At 50.6% G+C, this 20,569-nt stretch overlaps 1 protein-coding gene across 1 annotated transcript; it reads right to left on the bottom strand.

The window, feature by feature from the left end:
* Positions 1 to 5,201: 5,201 nt before the first annotated feature.
* LOC136374778 (G-protein coupled receptor 26-like) lies at positions 5,202 to 6,497 on the bottom strand (the record flags this gene model as incomplete). The annotated part of the gene is given in 3 exon segments (XM_066340167.1): positions 5,202 to 5,334; positions 5,831 to 6,011; positions 6,014 to 6,497. Coding segments are annotated over 3 exon segments (798 nt in total), but the record flags the coding sequence as incomplete, so codon positions are not given.
* Between the last annotated feature and the right edge of the window lie 14,072 nt (positions 6,498 to 20,569).

The following is a 20,569-nucleotide window of genomic DNA, read 5'->3' as shown; positions in this document are numbered from 1 at the left end:
CTTTCCCTCAGGTGTGCGGGGTCAGGTCTCAGCAAACCCACTGGACAACGTGAGGGGAATGCCTTTGCTTTACCACTCTGTCACATGCATGGTGCTTTTCCAAGCTCCAGGGGAGTTAGACTAAGCCAACTCCAATTTGACTGAATGAGAATTGGCTCAGCTGCTTGGTATAATTCAATGGGCTCTCACAGGACGAAGTTAGGCAAAAGGAAAATTTAACTGGAGTACAGCTCCTACCACTTGAACAAAGTAGGATGTGAAGCCTTGCCATAAGGAAAGAGGCTGTTTCTCGTGTCCAAAGTCTTTCAGAACTGGACCACACAAAATCCTAAGTACTTCTCCCAGGAGCAATCATCTACTGGTGGGAAGATGGAAAGGATGAAGTAATATGAGATAGATATTAAACTTCTCTTTGAGGTACAAGAAGGAAGGTATATGTCCTCAAAAAATAGAAAAATACAGGCAGAGGGGTTAAAGGCTAACTCCAAAAAAGTCAGCTATAATTGAATAGTAATCTAAGTTTTTAAGCGTGATGTGGAAAACTCTTCATTCAGCTGCTGTAAATCCTGGAAGAAGCTCTGTTTTACTGGTAGCTCACTTTCTCTGTAAAGCCTCCCACTTGCACATCCACACTTGCCTCAACACTACGGCATGAGGCAAAGCCCAGCCAGGAGCCCTCCTGGGCTTCAGGAATAATTGAAAATCCCCAAAATAATAATAATATTAATAAAAAAAGAAACACCCAACATCTCTCATTTTTTAGCGCAGTTTGTAATCATTAGGATATGATCTAAAAGACCAGTTTTGCTTCATCCTTCTTTCCCTCCAAATATTCATTAAATGTCATCTCTGAGTTGAGCCTTTGAAGAACAAGTGTCTGTGCTCAGGACACAGATCCAGATGCTGCAGCTTAAGGGGGTGACAGCTGCTCCCAGTGTCCTTGGTGCAGGTGCCAGGGCAGGCTGTGTGTGAGGACTGCAGTGCTCAGGGTTGCTGATGCCTGGCTGAGGCACTGGGCACATGTTTCCCACCACGAGCCCCTCTCTGGTGCCAGCCCAACACTGTCCTGAACACCAAGACCTTGAAATAACAAGGGTGATGCTGCACAGCCCCTCAGAGACAGGGAATGCCACGCTTCCCTCCTTGTTATGGCACAAAGTTTGGTAAATTCATTTGGAAATCTGCAATTTTTGCCTCAAATTAGCTACAGACAGAGCTACAGACAGGAGCAGACACAGCATTGCCATATGTCCAACCTCAGTCCCAAACATTAAACTAGTTAATTATACTGAAGCATGTTTACACAAGCTGACTAGAAGGTAGAAAGTAAATGTTAATGTCTTCATGTTTATCTTCATGTTTATAAGAGAGTAACATCAGTTTCTTCATACACGGAAGAACAGTTTTAAAGTTACAATACAGAATAAAAATTATCACAAGTGTGAGGATTTTTTAAATTAAATATCTATATCAGGAGGTGATCCAATTTGATTAGAAGGATTTTAGAAAGTGGAATTGGCTTGAAATAGCTGCACATCAAACATCTACTCCCTCAAACTAAATTAATGAATAAAATATGAAGTCCTGTACAGCACTGGGTCACATACATATGGTTCAATACAAACTATAAAGGAAATGGCTGCGTTATTTTCTTCAATGCTAGAGAATATTTAAATACAGAACTATTTTTAAAACATTGAAAACAAAGAGAAGTTGGACACTGGAGCTCTTTGCTCAGCAATACTTTTGCAGCAGCATACTTCTTAAAAATAGCAAAAAATGGGAAAAGTTTCTAGGAAATATCAAAGACAATGTTAATAAAAGCAACTCACAAAAAAAAGAAGGAACAAGGGGAAACAGAGCTGACAACTCTCTTGGGACCAAAACCTTTGATTAAATGCTGGATTTGCACTTGAAAAGACATTTGTTTTGCAAAGTATAAAATTTACTGCCTGTTCTGAACTGCCTGTGTCTTGTTTTATCAGTGGTCAAACAGCATCTGATGTCGCTGATCCCTTGGAAGATATTTGTTTTACACACCCAGTGATGTCTAGTAGGTTCCTTCTCCTAGGAGAGACTGAGTATTTATTTGTTGCAGCAAATTCACAAAAACCTACAGTGAACTGGAAATCATCCTAACTCAGCTGAGAAGCATCTACAGACTTCAGTGAACTTTGGGAGCAGCCTTGAAAAGCACTGCCTTCTCCAACGACCAGCAAATTAAAAACAATTATTTGGATTTACATCTAATTTATGTTATAAAGAATAGATTTACAGGCCTCAGCACCTCCGCTGAGAGGGATGTATTAATCATGAGGGCAGAAACCACAACTAAGTTAAACAATTTTTCCACAGTAGTGAGGGCAATCTTTCAGACTGTTCCAGTAAATGTCTCACCCAGATCATCTGCAGTGGGCAAATCCTCCAAGAAGATGGAAAGAACAGTGTGAGGAATTTTTATTTTGTGTGTATCTTCTGTAAAACCTTTTGCAGGAGCAAGAATATACTACTTTGCTCTATTCACCCCAGAAGTAAAGAAATTGTTCTGGGAGATAAAATAGCCCTTTTCTCTAAGACATCACTGCTTGAAGATGTAAGATCAGAAGCTTTCTCAGGGCTTGAAAAACCTTCTGTCCTCTTTCCAAAATGCAGAGCTCCTGACTTGCAGGGTGTTGACTTTGGAAGCTGTTTTAGTCCCTCCTCGTAGAAAAGCTGACTTACCATCATCTGGACAGAACACTGCTACAAGTGACAGGAAATTTTCTTATTTATATGGCTAAAAGTTAAATCATTCTTATGGCAAGTGCATTTGAAAAAAACAGATTACTTCTGTTTGAAGCTGCTCAGAGAAATTTCCAGTGAGTTCAAAATAGGTAGAACAGGAAGATACAAAATATGAGAAGTAATTGTACAATAAATGACACTTGCCATGTAATTGTAATATCATCCTAATACAACAAATATCTAATTGATGTTTTTATAAAGACACTAAATAAGAAGAGTAAGATATCTTTTAGTCTTCAAAATAGATGTATTGCTATGTTCCCATTAATGCATTATGGATCCAAACTTGATTGCACTGAAGCCAACAGAAGAAAAATTACACAGATTTTAATAAGATAAAGGGTCTGGCCAAAACAAGTCAGAAATATCCATTTGAATGCATCTTAGTAGGATTTTCTTGCTTTCATTGCTGTTCCAAAGGAGATTCAATTCATCTGTCGTCTCTCAGAGAAAAGATGAATATATTGCTAATGAGCCTAATCTCGGTCAAATTTCTGAAGTGAGGAGCAAATACTGAGCTCACAATGCAACCTGAGTCACCAGGCCAAGAGCAAGACAATGGGGAGGAAGGCTTTTACATTGCCTCCCCAGAGACTGCTTCAGTGCCACCCCCCTGAAAATCAGAATGAAGGAAGAGTGGGGGAAGAGGCATGGCAGCAAGGCCTCCAATCTCACCTCCATCACCAGCAAGTGCTGTCTTGCCACTGCCTTGTCTCTGAGACAAGGAGCCTTTTGATGTCCTCCCCAGATACTTTCCATTCTGCTGTCACTGAACCAGCTCAGTCCCTGTGACAGACAGAAGCTGTACCTTGACACACATTTCCATGAACAAGCCCTTCAGCCTTCTCTACAGTGATTCAGTAGGTACACGTTTGTCACACATAGAAAATGCACCGTCTCACATTTGCCAAATGCAAAGTCTGAAGAAGGAAGTAACTTTTATTTTAGAAGTTTATGAGAAATACCTCTGCCCTAAAAAATGTGGCCACCTTTGGAATTTGCTGAGCTTGGTAATGTTCAGATGGAAAGAAGATGGCAAAATCCACTTTGCTCAACATCATTACATCCTGATTATGGCAAAAGTGAATAGAACATGGCTCAAAATGTACTGAACAATGATAAAGTAACCTTTTAACTATGTGATGTAATGTTAATATTTGTAATAATCCTTTCAACTGCAGAAAAAAAAATGTAGCTATCCAGGCAATCAGGAAGGAATCCCTTCCAACATGTACATGAGAACTGAAATAAATGTCACTTTACAAATTTTAAAAATATTCTCTGTTTAGTGCATTGGCCTTAACCTGTCCCCTACTCCTCTCAGAAAAGGGCAGTGGCACTGACCATAAATGGCCTGTGTGTGTGTGACTGTGAGATGAGAGCACTAAAGCTGGCCAGGTTCTGTCAGCTGCTGTGGCTGCAGACACTGGCAACCTGGGTAACAGCCTTGAAGAAGCCCTCACTGGGGGTGTTTGCACACTAATGCACCTCCCTCAACACAAGTCAGCAACTTCAGAAGACTCTTCAAGGCTGTCTTGAACACACTGTGAAAGTGGGAAATATTTTTAAAAATCACTTGTGAAGGATGTAGGCCATTTCGGTTTAGAGCCGAAAGGCTAAATGCTGGGATGCTGCAATTCAGTGTAGTTACACTGACTTCCAGCTCACTGGTTTATACAAGATTTAAAAATATTAATAATCATCTATTGTATGAAAACTACACAAGTAGATAACAACAATGATCCATGGACACTTCAAAAGGTGCAAACCACCAGGATGGATGCCTAGAATTCTGTCCATTTGAGGAACATGGTGTTTCCTATACATTTAAGAAGTCCTGCTTTTCCTGGGAAGTAACTTTTACACCTCATCATAAGTCTGTGCTGCACCATTAGCAATGTATTTCCAGGCATTAATGTTTCCAGACTGAAATCTTATCTGACAAATTATCAGCCTGGACAAATTTAGATTATATCAGCTTCCAACAGCAGCAAACTCGGCCTTATGCCTTAAAAAAAACAAAAAACCCCTAAGCTAATCAGGCAAGTCTGTCTGTTTTCCTTTCTATTGCTAGGGTTGTGCTACTAAGGAAGGGTGTCAAGTCCTTTAAACTGCTTTTATCTCCCACTGGCATGTAATCAATTCCCAGTACTTGTCCTAAAAGCCACTTGCTTTTGGCAGAGGTGCCCAAACCTGGCTGCGATGAGGGGAGGAGAGCCAGGTCCTGCCGGGGCTGCCCCCTAGGACTGGGTGTGTGGACAGGAGTGGCGTGTCAGGGTGTGTTTGTGTGTGTTTGTGTGCTCTGCGCCTCAAGACCGGTCCCGAGGATCCGTTTGGCTCTGCCCCCCCCAAATTAGCTGTGGGACCCCCGGGCACCTGCCAATCACAGGACATCCTGATCCCACAAAGTCCCCCACCCCGACAGGGGATACTAACCTGGTGGTAATGTAAGGACCAAAACAGATGACGAACGACCCTATAAAAATACTTATTTTCTTGGTAGCCCTCTGCCTCCTCCTTTTCTGCTCGTTCAGACAGCGCTGCTTCACACTACGGAGGGAAAAGAGCAGTGAGGGTGTTAAGGCAAGAAGGGAGGAGGTGAGATGTGAGCCCAAGGCAGAGGGATAGAACCTTCTCCACTCCCCAAAGCCCCTGCGCCCGGGAACGTGGAGAGGAAGGCAGCGCCCCTGGGGGAGAGGAAGGCAATCCCCTCGGGAAGAGGAGGGCAGCCCGGAGAGAAGGAGGATAGCCCCAGCCCCGCCGAGCCTCGGGACGATCGCACACAACAAAGCAGTGAGTCCCGCTTGAAGGGAACTCAGGCAAGTGGGATAACCTGGAGAGCCCGATTAGCATTTAAACAGAGAAGGCTACAAATGCACAAGCCACCGTTCCTGGCACTGTAAGCAGCGTCTGAAACTAGAGGCAGGAGCGCTCGCCATGCGGCCGGGGCGGGCAGGAAAGGGTGCTGGAGAGGCGGGGTATCTTTTCCGCCGAGGGTAACTACCGCGAGTGACCGGGGCTGTGAATCCGAACGCGCAGCCATTACCTGGGGTGGATATCCACCAGCAAAACCAGAGTCTGCATGGTAATAATGTCCATCCGCTTGCAGTGGAACCGGGCAACTTTCAACACCTTCAAATAGGTGAAACACAAGATCACCAGAGACAGCATGAAACTGGTGGAGTGAAAGACAATGGTGAACACTGTAAACCTTCTCCGCTCCGTCTCTTCTTCAGGTGTAAGGTGCAAGAGGCATAAACGCTGTTGTAATCTACCCATGAGTAAAACAAGGATACCAAGGGGAACGTGAGGGAGTGGAGCCACGAGTAGCCCATCAGTGTCACAGCGTCCTTATACCGCATCTTGCTGGTGTAGCTCAGGGGGAACACCACGGCAATCCATTTGTCGATGCTGAGCGCTGCCATGCTCAGCATGGTGTTGGAAATCAGGAAAGCTTCCAGGAAACCCACCGCCTTGCAGACGCAGCCCCCGAGAGGTTGCTGGCTCCTCAGGATGCCCAGCAGGGCAAAAGGCATGTTCAGAACGGTGAGAAGCAGGTTGCAGAAGGATAAGTTCACCAGGAAAACCCCGGCGACCTGCTTGCGGATCTCCGTACTGTAGACGAAGCATAGCGGCACCAGGAGGTTGGAGAGCAGAGAAACAACCAGCACCAGCACGAGGAGCAGCGCCAGCAGCACGCCTGCCAAGTCCATCTCTCAGCGGGTTGGCCGGAGCGGGCGAGGGCAGGAGGAAGGGGGCACCCGCGCCGGCCCCGCAGCCTCGCCTGCCGCCCTGCGCACGGGGCCGGGGGCAGCGCCGGGGGCAGCGGGGCGCGCAGAGAAGGGCAGGGCGGGGAGCGGAGTCGACGGCGCTGAGAGAGGGGAGAGTGGACCGGGACTGGGCGGCTGGCCGGGGCAGAGGGGGGAGGACAGGGACAGCGGGGCAGGGCGTCTCTGACAGCAGTCAGCCAGCGGAGGAGGGGGGCCCGGGAAGAGCGTGGCCGGAGCCGAGGGTAGGGGCTCCGGGGCACCCAGCGACCGGATCGGGAGATGGGGTGGAGATGGAGGTAGCCGAGGATGGGCTGGAGATCGGCGGCCCGAGGCGCCCGGAGAGCGGAGCGCGGCCCCCGCAGCGCCCGAGCCCGCGCCCCCTCCGTGCCCCGCCGCGGCTGCGCTCCGCCGGGCGCACGGTCTCCGCAGGCTCTGAGCATCTTCCCCCGCTGCCCAGCCCCTCAAATACTCCAGCCGCCGAGCCTCCCGCAGCGACAAATGCGCAGACGAGCGGTTGCGAGGCACAGGCTCAGCCAGGCATCGCGGCGTCGGGCTGATCCACTCCCGGATGGCAGGCGAAAGCAGCAGCAAGCCCAACTTTCCGCTGGCGTGCAGCTCAGGAAGGATCAGACCCCGAGATGAGTTGCTGGTAGTTTGATCCCTGCGCTATGCTCAGGCACACCCTGAGCGCACCAGCTCTATCTGAAGCTACTGAAACCTGTTCAAAATCTGGTGTCTGTGCCCTTTGGCAGGCTTCCCCCCCGTCCATCTGAGGGCTTGCTTGCCCTTTTCCCCCTACAATGCTTGCTGTGATTGCCCTCTGGGTACTCAGACCAGCATCCTGCTGGCCAGCACTGAAGGATATTTCTTGGTTAGAGACTCCACTCTGAGTGCTTGGAACTCAGCAGCTGGTCAAACAAGTAGCCACATTAGGGTGCTGCTGGCACACTCTGTGGAAAGCTGAAGTCTCTCTCTCTCTACCGTTTTCCAGTTACACTGATAACGTGATAGTGTTCTGGTCAGAAAGGTTTCTTCTGTTATCACATTCTGGCAAAAGCTGAAAAGGCAGACATGAAAGAGAACAGAAATTCCCCATCTGCAGTTGTCAGAAATGTGGATCACATGGCTAATTCCCAAATATTCTGTTCATCTTTGTCTTAGATTTAAAAAAAAAAAAAAAAGAGAGAGAGAAGAGAGGAAGTTTTCGTGCATCAAAATACTGGTGTAGAAAAAAGCTGCCATGCCTAATCACTCTCACATTTTACAGTTGATTGCCAGAACTGACACGAAGAAAAAGGAGAAGAAAAGGTATCTTTGCTACTATCCAAAATTAATATTAATATCCTAAGGAAATGCTGTATTGTATACATTGTCCCTACAGTGGAACCTTGTCACGCAAGTGTGACCTCTGTGTGAATAACTGTACATAAAACTGCTTGAAAGTGTTGGAGTCCAGGACATCCCCTTGGATGGCCTGGGACCCGAGGAAAGGAGTTTGAGCCCTGAACAGGGGGGTGTGGAGCCGGTCCAGGGGGCTCAGAGACCTTGGCACAGAGCCCAGGAAAACACCGGGGTTTGATTTTAATCCATGGGAAAAGCTTCCAACACTGCAAAAGGAATTACAAACCACCAGGATGTGAAAACAGTAGTTTAGCACAGTAGACGATACAGAACTCAGTAGTTTTAGAGTTTATAGAATAGAGGTAAATGGGGACAAGATGGTGGAATTTGGGTGGTACCTCGTGTACTTCTCCTTCTTCCTCGTCCTCCATCATTTGGGGTGGTGATGGCACAAAGTAGTTAGAGTGGATTGGAGCAAAGTAGAAATGTCACTTTTAGTGTGGGCACTGGGCATCGGCACAAAATAGTAAATTACCAATACGTAGTTATCTGTATAAATGTTAGGGGACATCCCCTGAGGCGGGCAGTCGCCTCGTGTCCCAGCTGCTGTCCGGACCTCGGCTGGGGAGCAGAGAAAATTCTGAGATATCGAATAATAAACAACATGAGAAATCTGAAAGCAGACCTTGAGGACTCTGCTTTTTTATACCGACGCGACTCGGGGCTTTTAGAGGGCCAAGGACTTTAAAGCACCTAAAGTTCGGGTGAGGAACCCACCCCGACATCTGGCGTCCCTGGGTGGGCACCGAGTGGGCACCTCACCGAGAATTGGCTTCACTGGGTGCTTTCCAGTGGACACACAAAGCCCTCTAAAGCCAGGAAGAAATCCAGAGAAGACAGGGGAAGATTTGTGGCCACAGCAGCTGACTTCAACTTCGCCTCGGACAGACGAACTCCAAGGGCCCTGGACTCATCACCCTGAGATCTGCTGGTCGGTGATCAGAACACCTCTGGGACGAATTTGAGAACATCTGCACCCTGTTCTTCAGTTTTGATGAGACCAGTCGAATCCAGAACACATGGGGCTGGGAGTCTCCCAGGAACAACTTAGGATCCTATCTGCTTTACGGGTAGTTATGTCTGCACATCCTGCAGGCCTTCCTGAAAAGGAGCTTCAAGCTCTGTTTTTGTGGGTTTGGTGTAACTTTCCACATTGTGAAACCCACGTCCTATTTGAGCCGGCATTTTGGCAAGAGGCAAATAGGGAACTGTACCACAGGGCAACTAAAAGGGATAAAACAGCTGCGAGGCTATTGCCCGCAGGGAGAATCATGCTAGAGGCAATTTCACGTAATAAAAAGGCACTTCCTCCTTCTTTACAGCAGCGGAGGGCTGCGCAGGAGGAACAGAGCGATGTTTCTTCTGTTGAACAGCAGCCAGCTGCTTCTCAGCAGCAGGCAGATCCCATATCTCCTAGTGAGAATGTGGGAGGAGGGGATAGCCAGCAGCTCCCCCAGGTTATAGCAGCAGGAGAGAGCCAGCAGCTCCTCCAGGATGAGGCACATAAATCACAACAGCCTATCTCGCAGCCTCAAATTCCGAAACCTGATTCCCCGATGCCAGTCCCAGGAAAGAAAAAAATTGTACTTCATCCTAGCGATCAGGATAGAGACATGCTTTCTTTGGAAGCATGTCCCCTGGACATGGGACAGTTGCCCCGGGGGGGGAACGGGAAGATTTAGATCGGATTCCACCTAGAAGTCCGTTTACCCCTCCCCAGACACCGCGCGAAATCGCTTCGCCATCCCTTCCTCCACCCGAGCAGGGACAGACACAACAGGGGGGAGGGGGAGTGAGCCAAACCCCAGAGCAGCAGGGAAAACAACCCCAAATCGCGCCGGCGGCGGGAGATAACACCGCGGCACAAGGACGCCAAGGCGATGCGAGTCAATTGCGCCGGGAACAATCACAGGGCGCGGACGCGGAACGTGACGGGGGGCAGCAGAAAAACACACCATGTCAGGGGGGCGCGGATCGCGGGGAAAAACAACTCGCGGGCGACCGTGGGGATTTCGCAGACCGCGAGACCGGGACAAAGGGGGAGGAAAAGCCCGTGCCGGTAGCTCGGCGCAGGGTGATGACGGAGGCTACGGGAAGCGAAATGGACAAAACTGTGTCCACATCGCAAGGTGCGGGCAGAGAGCCAGGAGGGGCGGCGCAGGCGCAGAGCCGTGCACTGCAAACCCCAGAGGCGCTCGCGGCTCACGTTGGCGCAGGCGCAGTGGGGGTGGGATGTATCCCAAGCCGCAGTCTCGCTGCGGGCGGGGTAAACCCCGATGGCGAGCGGGACGGGGCGGCCCCGGGGCCGGGTCGAGAGGGAACGCCTCCCAGGGCGGTGCCGGGACGATGCCAGCGGGATCGGAGCAGGCGGGGGCGGTGCAAGTGTTGATGGGGTGGGGCCAGGGCGGAGAATTTCTCCAAGGGGCCGCCTCCTCACAGCAGACGCCACAAACCATAACCCCGCCCACGAGCGGCGCCTCAATACCAACACGGCAGCCACTCGGTCATTCAATATCAGCTAGCTCGTTCAGGCACATGGGTGCACATCCAAACATCACTGCAGTGTTCCCCAGAGATCCAGAAACGGAGAGTTTGTTACAAGCACAGCGTCTTTTGTCACAAATAACTGAAGAGATCCCGGACCAAATATCGGTCGATCGACAGGGTCCGGTTGTCGCGAGGCCAGCGCCACCTAGTGGCGGGACTGCACAATTACAGCGGCCACGGCGACTGCCACACCCAGCCATGGGAGCAACAGCGCCCCTAGTGCCGGAACTCCCACAGTGCATCATTTTCTCCCAGTCACATATAAAAAACAGATTTATTCTCCAAAGCAACAATTCCAAGAAGAACAAATGGAGCCGTTGTCAACTTTAGGGGACCATGCAGCAACTCAACTGCAACAACAAGCATTTGCCACAGACGACAACATGATTCATATGACTGCTTCCTTCATCTCAAGCTTCTTCAATTCTATTATCTCAAGATTTTATGAAACAGTTTTTTCCCACAATTTAAAGAAACAGCTTTGGAGCTCAACCCAGATTCAAACATTCAATTCCCTCAAATGCTCCTTCCACCAAAAGGCAATCAAGCTCCTCTTCAGTTAACTCCACAGACGCTTTTTTCGGTTACCCTCCAGCTATCCAATGGCTCAACCCTCTGTTTTGGTAATGCTGCACAAGGATCACGTGCTGCACAAAAATCCCAGATTTTTACTCCTCAACTAGAAGGAAAAAAGAGAAATATCCCTCAAGGATGAAGGGATCACGTCTCAAGAAGATGGGAACAAACAACAAATACAGGCAGACTCCGGAATAGGAGAAGCAGTGTCACAATCGAAATCACAACAATTAATTCCATTTTCTGAAAATTCACGGGTGTCTGATGCACAGATTTCCAGTGCAACAGATTGGACTGAGATAAAGAAAAAAGTATTAAAAGAATTTAGTTCAGCAGGTGCAAGAAGTTTAGTATTGCCAATGGCATACGATGCACAAGGTCAAAACGGAAGATGGGAGAGATTGGATCATGATGTGATCAAAGACTTGGTAAAAGCCATCTGTGATAATGGATTGGGATCCCCGTACTTCAAGCAGCTTTTGAAGGCAACATTTAATACATATGACTTAATACCTTTTGACCTCAAATCCATTGCTTTGATGATTCTTACAGATTCGCAAATCCTGATCTGGGAAGCAAAATGGAGAAGAGCTCTTGAAGACGTCAGGAGAAGATATCAAAGAGGACCAAATGCAGGTATCACTGTAGTGGAAATGGCAGGTGATCCACCAAATGATGAGCCACATCATCAAGCAAGAGATTTAACACGAGAAGTGTTAGCAGATATAACAGAAGCAGCAAGAAAAGCAATCCTGCAAATTCCACCAGCAGGAGTTTCAGAAAGTATTTATACAGAAATAAAGCAAAGCACATCAGACTCTTTCTCCTCATTCATTGATCATCTCACACAAGCAATAGACAGGCAAGTCAATGATGAGGGAGTGAAGCCGCATTTGCTTTGAAGTCTTGCATTTGCAAATGCCAACACAGAGTGCAAACGTATCATCAGTGCAATGCCAGGTCAGCCTTCCATAGCAGAAATGTTAGAAGCATGCAGCAAAGTAGGAACACCACAGCATGTGGCATCCATTCAAGCAGACATCTTGAGAGAACGTATAGAAAGAATTATCAAAGCCCAGACTGAAGACCTCAAAGAGGCTTTTGCAGCTCTTCAACTCAAACACTTAAATCCCCTTTGGAAAAACAAAAAAGGGGGGAGGCAGATGAAACACCACACATGCGCTTGAATAAAGCCTTGTATGTGTTGAACTTTCTGTATGGCTCTTTCGCAGGGCCCACTCCGCCAATCATCAGACATTTCTCAGACAATACAAAAGCGAAACTAAAGGAGAATCCTGCCAAAGAAGTCTTTTTGGTTCAAACAGGAGGGGGAGATGTTGGAGTCCAGGACATCCCCTTGGATGGCCTAGGACCCGAGGAAAGGAGTTTGAGCCCTGGACAGGGGGGTGTGGAGCCGGTCCAGGGGGCTCAGAGACCTTGGCACAGAGCCCAGGAAAACACCGGGGTTCATTTTAATCCATGGGAAAAGCTTCCAACACTGCAAAAGGAATTACAAACCACCAGGATGTGAAAACAATAGTTTAGTACAGTAGACGATACAGAACTCAGTAGTTTTAGAGTTTATAGAATAGAGGTGAATGGGGACAAGATGGTGCAATTTGGGTGGTACCTCATGTACTTCTCCTTCTTCCTTGTCCTCCATCATTTGGGGTGGTGATGGCACAAAGTGGTTAGAGTGGATTGGAGCAAAGTAGAAATGTCACTTTTAGTGTGGGCACTGGGCATTGGTACAAAATAGTAAATAACCGACACATAGTTATCTGTATAAATGTTAGGGAACATCCCCTCGGGAAGTCGGTCGCCTCGTGTCCCAGCTGCTGTCCGGACCTCGGCTGGGGAGCAGAGAAAATTCTGAGATATCAAATAATAAACAACATGAGAAACCTGAAAGCAGACCTTGAGGACTCTGCTTTTTTATACCGACGCGACTCAGGGATTTTAGAGGGCCAAGGACTTTAAAGCACCTAAATCTCGGTGAGGAAAACCCCCTCGAGATTGGGGAGGAGGTGTTCCAATTTTTGGTCGGTCTTAAAGCAAAAAAGGCATATGTTATGGGGAGGCCCAGTGGGATGGAAGATAAGAAAAGAGATCTCAAAAGTGACAACCATGGGAAGGAAAAAAGTTTGAAGTCCCTAACACAAAAGATGTGGTAATTCAAAGAAATACCAGCAGATGGATGGAAGATATTTCATTGATCCCTAAACATAATGTGGTGGGAAAAAATCTAGAAATATTGTTGAGAATGGGGGTTGCGCCAAAAAAATAATAAAAGTTTGGAAAAATAAAATCTTCTATGAGAGAGGGAGAGAAGATATGTTGATAGCCCTGTGCCTTTGCCCATGCCTTTTTTCCCTCCTAGCTCATTCTTTGCTTTGCCCTCCATTAATAAACAGTTTGGCTTGTTTGCTTTAGCTACATCTCTGTGGAGCTGAAGCAGCATAAAAACCTGAGTCCTGAGACACACAGGCCCCTGCTGCCATCCTCTTCTGCACTGTGTTTTGTGCAGAGGCACAGAGGAACGAGGGCAGATGAGGCTGGAAAGGTGCCTGTTCTGAAAGGTCCCAGTTCCACACTGTGGAGGTGAAAATCTGGCTGAGCACCCTGAAGCCCCTGGATTTTGGAAGAACCAAACCTGAGGATGCTCTGAAGCCAGCTGTGAGGGATTCCATGGCAAGTATCCACAGAAGGCAAAGGAGCTTGGAATGCTGGAAGCTTTCAAGAACAGCTTCCTGAAAGCACAGCAATGCTCCATCCCTGCACAGGGTCAGGAAGAGGGCAGAACCAGAGACCATCAGGGCTTGACAGGGAGCTTTGGGTGTGCCTAAGGGCAAGCGAAGCAGCAGCACGGTGGCCGAGACTCGGACGCGCCACCGTGCCGATTGCCCCGAGCGCTGTCAGGCAGCGCCGGGATCCCGGCTGCGGTTCTCTGTCCCCACAACTGAGGAATCGCAGCCCCTGCCTCAGAGCCAGTCAGAAAGCCGCCCAAGTGAGACCAAGTGAGAGAGAGAGCTCTCTTGGGCATGGCTGCAAACCAGCCCCTGCTTCTCCTTCCTCCACCTACGTTTGGGATCTGCTGTTAAAATAGGGAGACAAGAAGGTGGACAAGTCCTCACTTTGGCTCAGATTTCGGGCAGCAGCTGTTTGAGGCATCCTGCACCCCAAATGTCTCTCATTTGCAAGTTCTTTAGAATGGCCTGTTAGGTCTATTACAAAAAGAATTCTTTCTTGAATAGACAAAGGATTAACAGACATAAGACTTTAAATAGAGTATTTATTACATAGGATGAAACAAAAAGAGCTACTAGTAGATAAAAAATAGAATGGATGACAAAAGATACCTCCATTACAGTTAGTGAATAGAATAGATGGGGAATTAATGTGACTTCCATCGAATTGATGATGGAATACACAGTCCTTTCCCTCGATTTCCTTTAAAATATCCACAAAGACACACAGGAGGATGCGCACACATTCAAGGAGAAGCCCTACATGTTTCCAGGGTGTATGTAGGAGACTTCTGTCTCGGTCAAAGTTTGTGTAGCTTTTATAGCTTGTAAAGTGTAGTGTCTGTCAGTCAGAAGTTCCAGCTTATCTCCCCACATCTTTTTCTCAAGGCAAGCAGGTCGTTATCAGAAGGGGATGTTTCTTGTATCGCACCTCTGGTTTCAGAGACAACTCCTTTCATGGATTCATGTGGGGGGGGGCAGAATGCACAGAATTACTGTACCAGCTGATACAATAGATAACCTCTTTTGTGGTAAATGGTAAGTCCTGCACCAGTCTGCGAATGGCAGCGCCAGACAGGTTGTGCTCTCTGTGTTCCAAAGGCTGTGGAGAGGGGTGTGAACAGTGCTGCACGTGCACAGCGGAGAGTCCTGGAAGGTGCTGGCAAGAGCGTCCTGTGGCAACAGGGCTCCGGTCTGTGGCCGGGAACAGCCTGGTTTTGCTGCTGTGACGGCAGGCAGGAGTTGGGGCAGGTGAGGAGGCAGCGGGCAGCTTGTGTTTGTAGAGGGCCTGAGGCTGCACGTTCCGAACCTCCACCTGGAACCACACTGGGGGGAATCCGCGCTAGAGCTGGAGTGCCTGTCCAGAAAGGACCACAAGGAATTCAGGCTTGCCAGGGTTTCTTAAGAGTCTGTTTGTGTTCCCCAGGAAAGCTCCCAATCTGGGGAATGCCTCTGGGGGAAAGGGGTTTATTTCTCAAGGAAAGCGCTTTCTGAGGAGCTCCCTGTGAGGAAGGTGCAAGTGTCCCCCTTTAGCTCTCTGTGGTCCTTTCAGTCCTTGAGGCCCATTACACTTGGAAGAGTGGCAGGGGAAGAAGGGAGAAGGCTGTGAAGGGCACGTTTGGAATCCACCTGGACCTGGACCAGAGATCAAGGCAAGCACCTGCAGCAGGGTGTGTTAGCCCCCCTTTGGACAGAGGTGTGAGCAGGAGCATCTCTGTCCAGCTGTGAGCCCAAAAGCTGTCTTTGAAAGCTGTGGATTAAGAGGCCTTCACGCACACACATCTCACATCTTACCCGTCTGCTGTATTAAAACTTCTGGCGATACGAGGCAGCGGATTTACAGCTTGCACAGGTACCCACTGATCTAGGCCAACGCTGTTCCTTCCCTCAGGATACAGCAGTCCTGAGGCATCTCCCCAAAGGTGCCTGATGCTGCCCATTCCTTGCGACACCACTTGCTTTCCTTTGGGATCTTCTACCTCCGCCAAGAGTAAAGAGGGAGCTGGAGAACAAGCCGGCCGGGCTGCTGTCCATCCTTTACCAGCAGTCCTGGTTAAGGGGACAAGTCCGAGCTGAGCGCAGACGTGCAAATGGAACCGCCGTGCGCAGGAAGGATCGGTGGGAAGGATGATCCAGGAACCGTAGGCCTGGCAGCCTGAGCTTGCTACCGGGGAAGGCCTTGGAGCACATCCTCCTGAGTGCCATCCCACGGCACGTGCAGGGAACCAGGGGGTCTGCTGGAGGGTGGGAAAGCCCTGCGGAGGGGTGGGGACAGCTGGGGGTCCTGGCAGGGTGTTGAGCTGGGCTTGGTGTTGGTGGGCGTGTTGGGGAAGGAGTTGTCTGCAAGGTGAGAGGTCTAGGCTGCAATTGGAGCCAGTTTGAAGGCACAGCTTTGGTTATGGAGGCCAGAATGAATAGTTGGGACTTTTTCTGTTAGAGTTCCTGCTTCTCCTGCAGCGAAGGAGAGGGGAAAGCTGTACAATATTGGCCTCTGAAATATCTGTTGCAGGGGGAGGATTAGCCCTTCTGCATTGGACTCATTTGTTTGGGCTACTTTTGTAACACTGAGTGGCCTTTGATTCCTGGAGAGCTTTTATTCCTTAAGAGAATGAGGTTCTTACCATCCCTTCACAGAAGAATGCTTGAAACCAAAGCAAGGCCTTTCTTGTGCCTCTGTGTAGTCCTGTGTTTTGTGAGGTGACATTCAATGGATGACCTTAGGGCAAATGTGTTGCTTCTTTGAGATGAGAAGGAAACTTCCAAATCTGTCAGGTTCTCAGGCCATTCCCATTATTCTAGGAAGTTTGAAACTTTTTGGAACTCTGTCAATTGAGGAATGGAAAGAAAAGCTTGCCTGAATTGAGGATTCTTAAATGCCAGATCTTTCTATGCCTTTGCAGGAAGGTAATCTTGTGCTGCAGGAAATCACTCCAATGAGAAAACAATGTCAGCATGGAGTAAGAGCTTCTGACAAGAGACCAAGTGTTGCCAGCAGCTGCTCCAGGTGCTCCTGCCAACACTCCATGCAGGAAGGTGCACTGGCCTCAATGCACATTGGCTTAGGCTGCCCTGTGGCAGAGAAGCCCCCCAGGGCACAGGTCTCTGGGGCAGCAGATGACGCCAGCGCTGCCCGGGCTCAAGGGGAGTGGCAGGTCTGCTTGGGCGGGGACTCTGCCACACCGGCAGATTTCAGTGTTCCCCTGGCCCTAGGGGTCAGAGCAGCACTCGTGCCCTGGCCCACACATTCCTTGAATGCGTCACACCCACAGTTTTAGGGTGGCCACCAGGTGGGACGTGTCCCGAGGAGGCCGTGCCAGCTTCTGAGCAAGGCCCCGTGCCCTTCCTGCTGCGGCTGTGTCGGCAGCCCTGGGGGCTCCTTCTGCTGCCCTGAGCCTGCAGAGCAGGGCAGCGTTTGCCCATGGTGTGAGCCGTTCCAAAAGATCCTGTCCCAGGGCCGTCTTAGACACTTGGGGCGAGGGATTCCTTCCAACCTGGGCCACTTTGGCTGGGCTGGGAGGGGGCCCAGGGTAGGTGGTGCTGTGTCTAAGGGCCCTTTGTGACACGCTGGAGCTCCATGGTCACCATGGCATGGAACGGTACAGGGTGTCCAAGGACCGTTGGTGACAGGTGGTGACAGGTGCTGGCAACGACGCAGCCACGCCACATTCTTTGGAGCGGGCGACGGGACAGGACGCGCCAGAGCAGTGCTGTGAGGAGCCCCCGCACAGCGCACTCGTTTGTGCCTGACCCGGAGCTTTTCCAAGGAGTGACTCGTGCAGCTGACCTCACGGCCAGACTGCAAGGCCTTGTGATTCGCAGGCTTTCCAAGCCATCTCCTATCGCAGTGGCCTGTGCTCTCCAGGCCAGACTGCGAGATTTGGTGACCTGAATCCTCGACGAGGAAATCTCCTGTCATTGTGGCAGGAGCCCTCGAGACCGGAGAGCAGGACTTGCTTTCCTGCAGCCTTCCTGAGGCTTCTCTGTCGCAGGTGCTTTCAAGGCACAACTGCACAACTCATTGACCCAGAGCTTTCCTGAGGCCTCTCTCTAAGGGGTGCTGCGGCATGGCGGGCAGATTTCTTGGCCTGTCCAAAGTATTCAGGGGCAAAAGAAAGAAAGGCCCTGGAGCTGCCCCAGCACAAGAGCCTGAAGAGGTGGAGCAGAGCAAGCCATTGCAGGATGGTGAGTGGAAGAGCTGGGTCACTGCACGATGGCTGCAGACAGCTTGGCCCAATCCCATCCCATCCCCTCCACTCCCATCCCCTCCCCTCCCCTCCCATCCCATCCCATCCCATCCCATCCCATCCCATCCCATCCCATCCCATCCCATCCCATCCCATCCCATCCCATCCCATCCCTCCTGCTGTGGACATTCCCGAGGACAGGATGGAAGAGGGGAAGAGGGGCTGGGGCTGAATCTCGCAGCGCCCTTGCTGCATCCCCTGGGGCAGTCCCAGCCTGGGGAGGACAGGGCTGGGCCGTGTTCTCCGGCCTCTCCTGCAGCCCCTCAGCTCTGGCTGCTCTCGCTCTTTGCCAGATGCAGGCACAGACCGCACACAAGAGCAGAAGCCTGCCCGTGGCCTCTTCCGAAGAACACTGAAGGTACCTGCAGCCATCCCTGCCTGGGCTGGGCCTGCTGTCACTGCTCAGCCTAGCACCACGCTTGGAGCACTCCATGCAACATGTCTCTCTTCCCTGTCCTTTGTTCTCCTGCAGATGTTCCGGAAGTTCCTGCGCATTCGGCGCAGAAGGACCGGCACCACTGCAACAGAGGCCGAGCCTGACTGCCGGGTGATCGAGCTCCAGGCAGAGCCTGATGTCAGCCCAGATTTGGATGAGGAATTAGAACATTCAGGCACTGCACTGGATGATCACGGGGCAAAGGCTGACACGGCTGTGCCTGAGGATGTAGTCATAACTATCGTCAGCAGCGAAGAGACTCAGGGCTTCGGAGATGCTGGCACCACAGCCACTCCCACTGTGATTCCTGCGCCCACTATGAATTTTTTCCAGAAGAGTGGTATTTCCTATGAGCAGCAGGTAAACAGCCTGGGGCCAGGGCTGGAGGCCTTCCAAGATCTTGTGTCCCCTCAAGGCACAGCCACTGGGCCCCCTCAGCCTTTGAGGCCAGCACAGTGTGGCAGGAAGGGAAGCACTTCTTGGCGGAAGCTGAGGATCTTGCTCCCTTGGACAGCACTCCAAGTCTTCCCCATGCCTCTTTCAGGTGCCAGCCATTGTTAGGAACATTCACCAGAGCCTGGCATCCCAGGCACATGTGGATACCAGGCTGCCCAGGAACATTGTGAGCTTGGCTGAAGAACACCCATGCTGACGTGGTGCTGACCCTCCTGCGCTGTGCCCCAACATGTGACAGGTACGGGGCCCGCCTGCCTTGAGAGCTCAGGGCTCACCAGCCATTAGGGCCATCGCCCTGCACGGCCTGTGCAATGGGCTCTGCCAGACAGGCAGAGAGGTCCAGGACCCTCGGGCCCCTCTCTTTCCCGAGCCTGCTGCCATGCTCCCTCCCTGCCCTTCAGGGCACTGGGGCTCTCTCACCTGGCCTCCAGAGCTGCACAGGGCATGGTAGTGTGACTGAGATGCCTTTGACACAGAGCTCTGATCCCACAGAGCTGCTGCAACAATGTGGAGAGCCATAGGCTCATCAAGACAAGCCATGGAGAAGGTACTGCCAACACTGGTCCGTGTAATGGAGCCCTTGCCAATGTACAGGACGAGCACCTCTGATGGGGACAACAAGGACGTTTTTGCCCTGGCTGTGAGTATTTTGGGCCTTTGATCGTCCCCTGGTGTCCTCTCCAGCAGCTCTCCATCCTCCCCCTGCCTCAGGCACTGGGCTGAAACCTGGGCTAAGGGCAGGCTCAGTGGGCACCAGGCCCGCTGCTCCCCCTGTGTCTCTCCCCTGGGGCCCTGCCACATGGACACCACGGCACTGAGTGCTCTCTTGGGCTGCTTCTTTTGCAGGCAACTCTGGTGCTCTGGGTGATTGTCCAGATGCCTCCGCGCCACGAGGCCGTGACGCGTGCTTCCTACCCTCTGTTTATGGCTCTGCTGCTCCGTGTTGTCATCACCACACAGCAGATGCCAGAGGAAGTTGATTCCTTCTGGAGAGCATGCCAGCAGGAACACCACCTTCCCAACAACCCCAACAGGTCCCGGTCCTTCTGTGCTTCCCATGCCCTTGTAGCCAGTGCCAGCGCTCCCAGTGTGACCCAGGCCTTGCTCTGCACACAGGTTTGCAGTGCAGGCCATGAAGGCTCTGCTCCGCTGTCTGCAGTATGAGCCTCTGTTGATGGCGATGGAGCGCAAGCGCGGATGGGACACGATGCTCTGTGCTGACACCCAGCACTATGCCATGGGTCTGCTGGCCAGGTGAGACCCCCATCACCCCTCCGTCCCCAGCATTTGTGCTCTGTGCTCAGGGTGCCCCCCACAGTGCCTATGCTCATGGCCCAGAGAGCCTCATCACTGAGGGACGGCTGAGCAGACTGGAAAAGGCTGGGAAAGGCTGGGTGCAAGGAGGATCCACCTCCCAAAATGCCCACATCTCCTCCAGGGATGCTGGGGAAAGACCTTACATCTGTGAGTCAGTCCTGGGAAAGGTTTCCCTCCCTCCACCTCAGGCTCTTTGTGCCTTTTTCCCCCTGAAAGGGAGATGCGCCGTGACTTGATCCGCTTCTGTTCCCGCATTGCATACCGACTTGTCCGGAGGCTCAGCAAGGAGCA

Source organism: Sylvia atricapilla, unplaced genomic scaffold (genome assembly GCF_009819655.1).
Source record: "Sylvia atricapilla isolate bSylAtr1 unplaced genomic scaffold, bSylAtr1.pri scaffold_126_arrow_ctg1, whole genome shotgun sequence".
Classification (NCBI taxonomy): Eukaryota; Metazoa; Chordata; class Aves; order Passeriformes; family Sylviidae; genus Sylvia; species Sylvia atricapilla.
The sequence above is the reverse complement of the archived record's forward strand: the minus strand, read 5'-3'. Positions and strand labels throughout refer to the sequence as shown.